General features: G+C 41.2%; 1 protein-coding gene across 1 annotated transcript; it reads left to right on the forward strand.

Annotated features, from left to right (window-relative positions):
• Nucleotides 1–258: 258 nt before the first annotated feature.
• Nucleotides 259–10077, forward strand: AHSG (alpha 2-HS glycoprotein; the record flags this gene model as incomplete). Its single annotated transcript, XM_081329980.1, has 7 exons — nucleotides 259–459; nucleotides 4499–4609; nucleotides 5595–5679; nucleotides 7319–7482; nucleotides 8175–8285; nucleotides 8612–8713; nucleotides 9823–10077. The coding sequence occupies 7 exons, from the start codon at nucleotides 259–261 to the stop codon at nucleotides 10075–10077; spliced, it is 1029 nt and encodes a 342-aa protein (XP_081186106.1).
• Nucleotides 10078–11806: the final 1729 nt, after the last annotated feature.

The following is an 11806-nucleotide window of genomic DNA, read 5'->3' on the forward strand; positions in this document are numbered from 1 at the left end:
CTGCATTTTTCCCCTTATTTAGTCAAATTTTGACTAGATGTCCCCATATTTATTTTCCCTTTCATCTTGTTTGCAGGACTTTCTGCAAATATTGCATCTTCTGCAAATATTGCATCTTCCCAGGTAAGCAAAGGCAAGTGGCAGGTGGTGGGGGACAGTGACCAGAAACACTCCATAAAAAGGAGCACCTGAAGTTAGGTTCTCTGGAGTCTTCCTTCCTTCCAACTAGTGCCTGGTACATTATCTCTGAACCCAGCCATGAATTCCCTGATAGCTCTCCTGCTCCTGGGTCAGATTATAGGATGTACGTTTAGCCATCACCTGCCATCGCATGGAGATTGCAATGGCGAAGATGCTAAAAAATGGGCACATTTGGCTGTGCACTACATCAACGAGCATACTCTACATGGATACAAACAAGACCTCAATATAATCAAGGATATCCATGTCCTTCCCAGGGTAAGTACAATGGGAGGAACATTTTCCTAGTTTCATTTACTAAGTAAATAACAGCTATGTGATCCTTACTGATGTTATGCCAGACAATTTCTGTAGCCTTCCTGCTGAAATTGGGACAATCCGTGGCCTCTTTCTAGTCAATGTTCTGTAATCTCATAGCTTCCATTTCATTGGAAGGCTTGTAAGGCTTTTAGTCTCCACCAAACCATTTATTTGCAGTTTTATGCACCACTGCCTTCTTCTTCAGTTCTCAACACCCTTTCTCTCCCCATCAACATTCATCCTGCATCTTCATAGTTTCTTTTTTTTTAATCTATCCACAATACAGTTGTGGACTCTTAAAGTACCAAGGGACACAAAGCTAGAAGAAAGGAAAACTCACACAAAAGCTCTTTGGTTTGGACATAAATTCTTAAGTGCATGCAGGAACTGGGTTTTGGGAACCTGAGGTTAGGATTCTGAAGGAGGCAGATGCTAAAATTAGTGATAATACAGATAATCCTTGACTTATGACCACAATTGACCACAAAATTTACTCAACTGCTAAGCAAGACAATTGTTGGGTGAGTTTTGACGAATAGAAGATGAATAGAAGATTTTTAATGTTTTGTAGCTATGTTTCTATTCTATTCTAAGTTGCCAGAGTCATCAGGATGGAATAGAATAGAATAGAATAGAATAGAATAGAATAGAATAGAATAGAATAGAATAGAATAGAATAGAATAGAATAGAATAGAATAGAATAGAATAGAATAGAATAGAATAGAATAGAATAGAATAGAACTGGAAGGGACTTTGTAGGTCTTCTACTCCAGCCCTCTGCTCAAGCAGGAGAACCTATATAATCTCGGACAAATGACTGTCTAGCCTCTTCTTAAAAATCTCCAGTGATGGAGCGCCCACAGTTTCTGGGGGCAACCTGTTCCACTGGTTAATTGTCCTCACTATCAGGAAGTTTCTCCTTAATTCCAGGTTGCTTCTCTCTTTGATGAGCTTCCAACCATTGTTTCTGGTGCTTTGGAGAAAGAGGAAGCTCTGTCATCTCCACTGTCCCAGTGTGAAGGAGTCCTCCTTGAACTAGAGATGTATTTTGCTTTGCAAGGATGGCAATTTGCATAGAAAACAAGACAGGAGAGGCTTTTACCTATGCTAATATTATTTGCAGTTATTTACAGCAGGTATTTACAACTGGAGTGATGTCTATGGAGATTCTCAATCATCCAGGTCATGTGTTTCAAAAGAGGTCCATTTTCAAAAAGCAACTGAACTTTCTTTCCCCCCCCCATTGAAAAAATTTCATTTTTCATCCAAGAAGCTTTTTCAGCTTCCTGGATGAGAAGTGAAATGTTTTCAAGGAAAAAAAAACAAGACAGTGCTGATGCCTTCTGGGAAAGCATCTTTGGGATTACAACTGGAGCATACAATGCAATCCCAGTGTTCACCTGGTGGCAGCTTTTCCTCTTCCCCTTTAGTTCTCCTGCTTCCTCCTTCTTTCACTCTGTCTCCTTCCCTCACTTCTTTGCTCATCGAGAGAGAGTGAAAAGAAAGGAATGGGCTGGATTTTAACAGTAGGGCACTCAGCACACTTTGACTTTCTCCTGGATCTGCTCAGCTGAACATCTACTGCTTCTCTACTGGGGGAGAACCTTTCTCAGGGGCCTTCTGCCCCATCCTTCCCCAAAGACTAAGGCTTTTCCAATGACCAACGATCCCCTCCATACCCTCTTGAGCAGACATGTCAAACATAAGGCCCGGGGGCCAGATCCGGCCCACGAAGTGGTTTCTTGTGGCCCGTGAAGCCATCCTGGAAACAGTGAGGGAACGGCCCCCACTGCCTTGGCCCTGGCCCAGAGACCCTCCTTCTGCCAGAGACCCCCAGATCTGTCCCACTCCAGCCCAGGCCCCCATAGGCACCCTTGATGCGAATGATGTAGAGCTGGCCACGCCCACCCAGTAGGCCATACGCACTCTAGCCACGCCCACCCATCAGGCCACGCCCACCCTGGCCCTACCCACCCGGCCCCTTGAGGGCAACCGCAATGCTTATGCAGCTCTCAATGAAATTGAGTTTGAGTTTGACACCCCTGCTCTTGAGTATTGCATGACGATACTGTCTGCAGCCAGCTGGTCTCCTTCAATCTTGGGTGAAGATGTTCCTTCTCTGGGTCTTCACTTCCCTTCTTTCAGGAAAATTATCTCTGGCCTTTTTTTCTAGCAGAAGAGAATACAGGTAGATCAGCATTCAACTCTGAAATCCTTGGTGCACTGATGACCTTACCTAGGTCATTATCTTCATTCAGGTAATGAAACATCTGCAAGGAAACCACCAAGCTCAAAGGATTCCACAATTTTTTTTCTTCTCCTTCCCCTACCAGGAACTGACAACTGTTCTGTACACTGAACTTCTCTGTCCAACTTTCTTCTCCAGCCATTCTGTTTTGTACAGTCTTTTTTTTTCTTATCCTTCCCTCTCCAATTTCTAGTGAGACCAGCAGCAGCTGAGGGCTCCAATTTTCTATTTTGGTTATTTAAAAGGAAATATTTTTAGATTTCCATTTAAAAAACAAGTCTTAGGCCAGAGCTGGTACAGACATGACATGGCCATCCAGTTGTTTCTTCACCAGAGTCATCCACTGATTATAGTTTCTACTGTTCTTTCAGCAGCTCAGAATGGGGTGCCTGGTCAAGGATTGGCAGGGAACTGGATCCTTATGTTAAGCTAGGACCAAAAATTCCTTTTTGACAGTACTACAAATTCCAACGTCTTTATAATAAACAGTTCTGACACTATTCAGATGCTGGATGGAGAGTCACAATGTAAGCCACATCCTTTTCCTGGTCACGCAACGCATCACAAAAGAGGCAGGGTTTGCCTTCTGTTGCTCCTTCCACCACTTTGCTGATAGTGACACACAATGCCCCCATCCCAATGAATGCTTATACTTCTGACTGCTGCTTCTTCAGCTCTCAGGTCCTTAGAAAGAGAGCATGGTCAGCTTGGGATCTGCACCATACAGACAGCATGTTTAACCAGTTCAGAGAAGGTTTTTGTGATTGTATTTCATTATGCAGAATGTGGTGTGAGCACTGGTTAAATTTGGTGTGTCAGCCCAGCCCCTTGGGTTATTATTTTTTTTAATCCCATTTATATCCCGCCCTTCTCCGAAGACTCAGGGTGGCTTACAATCTAAAGCACAAATCAATGTGCTTAGCAATAGCCTTCATTCTATGTATATGCCTGCTTATTAGGCCTTTTGCCCCCCCCCCAAGTGGCATTATTACAAAGTCAGCTTATTGCCCCCAACAATCTAGGTCCTCATTTTACCTACCTCGGAAGGATGGAAGGCTGAATCAGCCTTGAGCCTGGTGGGACGCGAACCTGCACTAATTGCAGGCAGCTGGTGTTACTTAAGGAGGCATTAGCCCACTGCTCCACCAATGGTTCGGTGTGTAATGGAAATCCAGGAAATGGTTAATTCTGCAACTGGGTTAAGCGTTGTGTGAACATTCCGACTGAGAAAAATGTTAGCACTCTTCCAACCATCCAATCTTCATTAGACCCCTGTCCCAAATGTTTGTCCTACATATCTCTAGGTAGACAGGCCAGGACTAACTGATGCCATGTTTTGGAGCCAAAATGCTGCTGGTTGAAGGGACAATATGCACATACGTGAACCATGCAATGTCAGAAAGAGGTAATTTCTTCCACCCTGACCTGGCCAAAACCAACAACAGGGAAATTAACTCAGGTCTGCAAGGAAACCTCATATCACAGGCAGAGCAGATCAGATGTTCATGTTAGGAAATGTCAGTCTTGTCTGCTTTGCAACATCCAAAGGAACTGTGTCTAACTTAAGGCAGCACTGAAATTTCTTGTTGGGTGTATTTTCTTTGAAGCAGCTGATAACTGAGTAGCACACCAGGATGAGGTCGTTAACGTAGGTGTCGATTCAAACATTTCCAAGGACAGCTGATGCAACAGAGACAGAAAAATGCAGTGAAAAAAGTCATTCTCATCCTATTTTTTTTTTATTTTAGAGACCCCGTGGGAAAATAATCTTCCTTGAATTAGAACTTCTGGAGACAGTCTGTCACGTGTTAGATCCAACTCCTCTCGAGAATTGTACCGTAAGGCCACAACATTACCATGTAAGTGTCTGAGGGTTGTTGAAAATGTAAAATTTCAGGGGAGGACAGATGGCTTCTTACCAGTGTAAATTGAATTTCTGATATATTGGTGTAGAAAGGATTAATGAAACCTCAGGGGTTGCTAACGTTCCTTGGGCATTCATTTTGAGTTCACATTTCATAGCCAGATTTCATTTCAACTTTGAGCAAAGAATTAGTCAGGAATTAAGAAGTCAATTCTTCTCTCACGTTCATCCCCTGATGTCCAAAGCTGAGTTGTTCCCATCCCGGAATCCATGAAAAGTGCCTTATTGCTCCTCTGTTTAAAAGAGGAGGGATCCAACCTTAGCAACTTCAAGACCTGTGGACTTCATCTCCCAGAATTCCCCAGCCAGCTATATCCAATATTCTTCATCCCAGGTTTATAGGTTACTGCCCAATTTTTGTCAATATTGAACTGGCCAAGTAGAAGTTCTCATATTACAACATGTGGAAATGTTTCTCCAAAGACACCAATTAGATGGTTTTGAAGGAAGTATGCATGACAGGCTGAAAACCAAGAAAGGTCTGCTAAGTTACAGTAAAGCAATTTTCCCTTATTGTTCCTTACCTATAGACAGAAATCATGCCAAACTAAAGCAAACTGCGTCTGTCCTTAAATTTATACTCAGAACCTCTAGGGAGGAGCTGTCTTGATCTTGCTCCTCTGGAATGCAACCCCTCCCTCCTGGGAATCCAGACAGCATTCCATCACAGTGCATTAGCTACCCTAATGATAGCTGCCTCACAATTTAGTCTACCCAACTCTACCTAAATGGATAGTGCTCATTTTAATAATCTCCTATCTGTTAAGAACATGAAATATATTGTAATGGACCATAATTAAACTTAGTGATGCTAAAAATTCCCCAGAAACACTAATTTTAAAACACCAATCTGAAATGTTTAGGTAAATTATTTTAAGTTAAAGTTTAACTTGATAAATTTGGTGCTTTTGTATCTCCAGGCTGTTGAAGGAGATTGTGATGTCAAGATAATCCATGATGAGGATGTCGACAAAGTGGTTGCTGCGAAATGCCACTCCAGTCCAGGTAATTCAACTTCGTGCCTCTTGGACTCTTAATGGGGCTGGGCTAAGAAACTAAGATGTCACTGAGCTAACCATTGGCTTATTCTCTTTTCCTATCCTTTTTTATTAACTTTTAATGACAGTGAGTTACCCACACAGCTTTTCTTCAAAATTCAGCAGCATCCTGACATGTTTCATCTGAAGTATGCACTGCTTTAATTCACTTGTAAGGCAATTCAAGTCAGTCTAATGAGATGGAGTGGATTACTGAATTGGATGCTTCCAAACCATTTATTTTGCATCTACAAAACTGTTTTTTCTCAATCAGATTAGTAATACAAATTAAAATGCTGTTTTGCATCCATTGAAATGAGGGATTTGAATTGAATTGACAGTTCAAATCAGTTAGATGCTTGTGTATGGACTGGAGCCAGTTACACAACCTTAATAAAGCATTTGACACTCCTTCCTTCCTTCTTTCCTTCCTTCCTTCCTTCCTTCCTTCCTTCCTTCCTTCCTTCCTTCCTTCCTTCCTTCCTTCCTTCCTTCCTTGCTATAGAAAATTTTCAATTTATCTAAAACAAGGACAATCATTATTCAAATCAACCAGCAGAAACTACGGCTCAAAGTCTATTGAACATTAGAAAACATCAAAACATTTAAGTGCAAAATGAGTGGAAAGACAGGCAAAGCAAGGGGAAGAAACAAAGAGAGAAAGAGTTTGATCAACACCCATCCATCATCCATTATTTATGTATCTCTATATTTATATTTATATAAAGGGACGCGGTGGCTCAGTGGGTTAGGACGCTGAACTTGTCGATCAGAAGGTCAGCAGTTTGGCGGGTCGAATCCCGAGTGCCGCATAACAGAGTGAGCGGCTGTTACTCGTCCCAGCTTCTGCCAACCTGGCAGTTCGAAAGCACGTAAAAATGCAAGTAGAAAAATAGGGACCACTACGGTGGGAAGGTAACAGTGTTCCATGTGCCTTTGGTGTCTAGTCATGCCGGCCAGATGACCACGGAGACGTCCTCGGACAAGCGCTGGCTCTTCGGCTTTGAAACGGAGATGAGCACTGGCCCCTAGAGTTGGAAACGACTAGCACGCATGTGCGGGGGAACCTTTACCTTTTTAATATTTATATATCAAAAGGGATTGACCTTCATAGAACCTCTGGAAATGATATTGTGGGTATTTAACACTGACATTTCAAAAGGGAGTGGCCTTTGATTATTCCACCTTGAGCCCTTTCAGGTACATAGCAGTAGCAGAATAGGGACAGAAAGTAGGACAACAGGTGATCCCTCTTCCTTTCTGTCCCATTAAAGAAACTATTTGATGGATCAGGACAATCTATCTGACAATAGTTTGGAATGCCTACCTAGACATAGCTAGAATCCTCAACTTAATGACCAGAATTGAACCCAAACAATCTGTTCCTAAGCAGGACAGTTGCAAAGTAAATTTTGTTCCATTTTACAACCTTTCTCTTAACCTGCTGTCTGAAATTTCCTGACAGGATAATTAATCAGAAGTTGTGGGTGCTCCAACACTAGAAATGATCTGAAATGGTGTAGGGTCTCCTACTTTTTTGCAGCATTTCTCAGCTAAGACTGCCATCTGTTTTAAACGCCCTTCTTGACATTTCTTTTTCTTTCCAGATTCTGTGGAAGATGTGCGGCAAAATTGTCCTAAATGTCCAATTCTGTTCCCTCTGAATGACCCTCACGTGGTAGACGCTGTTGAATATGTGCTTAATAAACACAATGAAAAACTTTCCGGCCATGTTTATGAAGTTCTTGAGATTTCAAGAGGGCAGTACACAGTAAGTGTGCAGATGTTAAAAAGGAATTCTGATTATCTCTCCCAGTTTAATGTTTTGATACTTCATGTAACTGAGAGAAAAGAGGAGGAGAGAGGAGGAATTATGCTCTGGAAAAAGTCTAGGAAAAGAATCAGATACCTACAAAGGAGAATATTTGTTGCTCAGGATTGAAATGAAATGCTCTCTGAGCTTCATTGCTTTCTTGCAGACATTTTAGTAACCAAACTAGGTAACAACATCAATGTCCACAGGAAAACAACCAAGCTCAGTGAGCACCAAGATCCCACAAAAAACCTGCAACCTTTTGAGAACCAGCAGCTGTAGCCGATTTTTTAAAATTTACGTTCCAAGCCTCTGACTATAATGAACAAATATTCACTGAAGTTTTATTTATAAAATATAATTACAGCCAAAACTCAGGAAAGTGAAACATAGAAACAGCCACCAAGTAAAACAGAAGCAATGAAACAGTCACATAAAAAGCTAGGAAACCCTTATTTCTTAGGGGCTCTGGGGCTCACAAATTACCTCTCTCTCTCTGCCAAAGGAAGGTGGGAAATTTCAGTAGGAACAGGTGACCACAGGTGACCGTGGGATATGCAGCAGACAGAACTAAAATTCATTCTCCCAGATTTTCAGTTTTACCATTTCTACCCACAACCCAGCTAAGACGTCTCTTGCTTTGATTTCAGTTTGAGCCTGAAGGTTTCTATGTGGAGTTTGCTATCGTGGAGAGTAACTGCACTGCTCAGGAAGCCCAGGATGACCATCATCACTGCCATCCTAATACAGCAGGAGAAGAGGTAAGTGCAAGGGTCAACTCCAATCCTCTCTGGGCAATTGCCATTTTTCTCTCTCTCTTTTCTATCCTTGCAAACCCCGACCACATTCCAAATAAGTGTGCAAGGCCAAATATTCCACAGAGAGAAATTGAGACTTACTTTAAAATTGAGGTTTACTTTAAGAAATTGAGTTGTAACCTGACTGGATTCTTTCATTAAGTAGTAGCTTTATCTTCTCCCCTGCATAGCAGTCCTTTGACCATTTCAGGTTTGCTGATATGTGGGGGATTTATCTGGGTTCACGTGGAAATATCTTAGTTCTTTCTTCTCTCCCTCCTTCTCTCCAGCATATTGGATTCTGCAGAGCAAATGTTGTCAGGTCGCATGCTAGCCTGGAAAAACTTAAAGATGAACAGTTTGAGTCTGATTGTGTCATCTTTGATGTCAAGGTATGTACGTTAAATGCAATTTTGTTCATCCTCTTTCCCCATTCTCCACAACAGTGTTTGTCAACCTCATCAACTTTGAGATGTGTAGAATTCATCTCCCAGGGAGTTGAAGTCCACCTATCTCTTGGTTTCTTTTATCCATTCTGTCCATCCAAGCAGCTCAAAATTAACTTCCTGTTCCAACTATCGCTTCCCCTGCATCCCTTCACAGGAGTAGATGCTCTGATGTATAATAAAGTCTGATATGTAAACACTAGATTATTTCATTTATATACTTTCTTTTCTCTGAGATTATTATTTTACTCTCACCACTTTGGATTGTAGATAGGGCTGAGAAAAAATAATTGGCTCAGAGCTACCCAGAAATTTATCTAGCCAGGAAGAGTATGAACCTAGATCACCCCAGTCCAACTCTGACCTCTTAATTGCCATGCTACTCATTCAACAAACTGTGGTTTTAAGACATTATGCCTCAGTGACGTGCCTTACAATAACATAAAGAAGATGGCTTCCAAGGTCCCTTCCATTTGATTTCTATTCCAACATTCACCAACTGCCAAATTACAGCAAGTCCTCAATTTAAGACTACAACTCCATTTTTATTGCTAAGTGAGACTGTTGTTCAGTGTGTTTTGTCCCATTTTAAACCCTTTTTTGCCACAGTTGTCAAGTGAATCATTGCAGTAGTTCAAATAGCAACAGGGCTGTTAAGTAAATCTGGCTTCCCCATTGACTTTGCTTGTCAGAAGGCTGCAAAAGAGGATCACAAGATCACACCAGGACATGGCAACCCTCATAAATAGATGCTGACTGCAAAGCACTTGAATTTTGATCATGTGACTATGGGGATGCTAGAATGCTCATAAGTGTGAAAAATGGTCATAGGTTGCTTTTTTCAGGGCTGTTGTAATTTCTAAGGGTCACCAAACGAATGATTGTAAGTCAAGGACTACCTGTATTGAAAATATATAACAGCAGTTGGTTTTCTTGATTCACTTTTGTCAAGCTTGATTTTAATTTGTTGGAAAATTTAAAGCAGGATAAGCTTCAGGTTCAATGGCCAAAGAAGATTCATCAGTGCTTGCATGTTTTGTGTTTTTTTCCCCCAGGAAGGACATTCCTACTCCCATTTGATTGAACATCACATTGGAAAATATAGTACTTCCCCAGGACACAACAATACTGTCCTCAACCTCGCCCATTCACACAATCATACAAGCGCCTCACACGAGTCTCATTCTCATGAACATGTGGTGGAAGTCCCAGTTGCTGTGGCCAAAAGAGAAATCCCAACAAATATACCACCTCATCACACTCACCCTGTGAATCTTTGTCCAGGAAAAGTACATCACTTCAAAGTGTAGGCCAGCCATGCTAGAGAGCATAGAGAAACCACCCAGTTAGTGCAAAAACATTTTCCAAATCTGAACTCAAACTTGAAGCCAAAAAGGGTTTACCCTGACACATTACAGTCTTTGCCAAGTGGTGTGATCACCCATTGTTATTATAAGAAAGAGGCTTTGTATTTGTGCCTTTCTGCTTATAGAAATGTGGATTCTGATGCTCACTGTTAACATCTTCCAATCCCTCTTTCTCTTCAACCAAGGAACGAGAAGAAAATTGAATAGAAGTTATATTAGTCCCAAAGTCAAAATTCTTCCTTTTTTTGTTTTAAAGAGAAAACATCATAGTATTTGACAACAATATCCCCAAAGTCCCATCACCTCTATTCTTTATGAAATTTGTTTTCCCCAGAATGTTTCACCAGGCTACATTATTTTGACAGGGGCAATGTTGAACAAAGGCCAATAGAATGACAGAAAAAACCAGAGGGTACTTTCTAAATAAATTGTTCAGTTCTAAAAATGCCTTGTCCTTTGTTTTGATTTACGTTTGTGGCCAGATGGCCTTGATCACTCTGAATGGGAATTCTGGGAATTATAGTTCAGCACCTGTAGGAAAGGACATGGGGTCAACCTATTCTCCCAAGCACCTGAAGGCAGAACAAGAAGCAACTGTTGGAAACTAATCAAGGAGAGGACCAACCTAGAACTTAGGAGAAATTTCCTGACAGAACTGTTAGGCAATTGTTTGTGCAGAGGTCTCCTTGTGCTAGCAAGACGTTGCACAGACAGGAAAGAGTACTGAGAGCAGTAAGAGTCACACAGTAACCACAAGAGTACACTGAGTTGTGAAAACAAAAAGTATTTTACTTTGAGGTGGTGTAAAAACAAAAATGCACAGTCAAAAATAAACAGTCCAGGTCATACACAATAGCAACACTCCAAGGAGTATTCCAAATACAAAGTCTTCTTACCGGTCCAGAGGTTAATACACAGTTGTTCAGGTTTATCACAGTAGTAAACCAACAGTACAGCAAAACAGTAATAGTAGAGAGAGAAGTGAATTTAGAGAGAGAGAAGCTACATTCCTAGCTCCCTCTTATGGCCATGAGAACACTTACACACCCATTGGCCAATTAACATCTTAAAGACACAACATCATAGTTTATATATTTTCAACCCAACTATGTAGGCTATCACCATATGCCTAACAAGAACAATTAATCAATGGAATGGCTTGGCTGAGAAGTTGTGGGTGCTTCATCACTGGAGGTTTTAAGAAGAGGTTGGACAGTCATTTGTCCAGAATGGTATACAGTCTCCTGACTGAGCAGGGGGTTGAACTAGAAGACCTTCAAGGTCCCTTCCAAGTCTTTTATTCTGTTATTCTTCAGTCCAATCACAAAACCTAAAGGCTTAAACAACTGATGACCCCTCACTAACACATTGAGTATATTTTGACTTATTTTGCCCATGTTATATATAGGGGTAAACTGTTCTGTTCTTTGAACAAGATTCATTCCATTTTCTACTTCTCAGCTCCTCTAAGTAGACCAGATCAGCAAATCAACTCCACAGGAAGAATAGAGCTATACTTTATTGAGATAGGCTAGTGTTTCTCAACCTTGACTATTTTAAGAGTTGTGGACTCTTAACTTCCAGAATTCCACAGGAATAGGGATAGGCTATAATAACAGAAGGTTGCTGATCATATTATATATTCTCCCTTCCTTCTTTTTTTTATACAAGT

The sequence above is a fragment of the Vipera berus genome (assembly GCF_964194415.1).
Source record: "Vipera berus genome assembly, chromosome: 5".
Taxonomy (NCBI): domain Eukaryota; kingdom Metazoa; phylum Chordata; class Lepidosauria; order Squamata; family Viperidae; genus Vipera; species Vipera berus.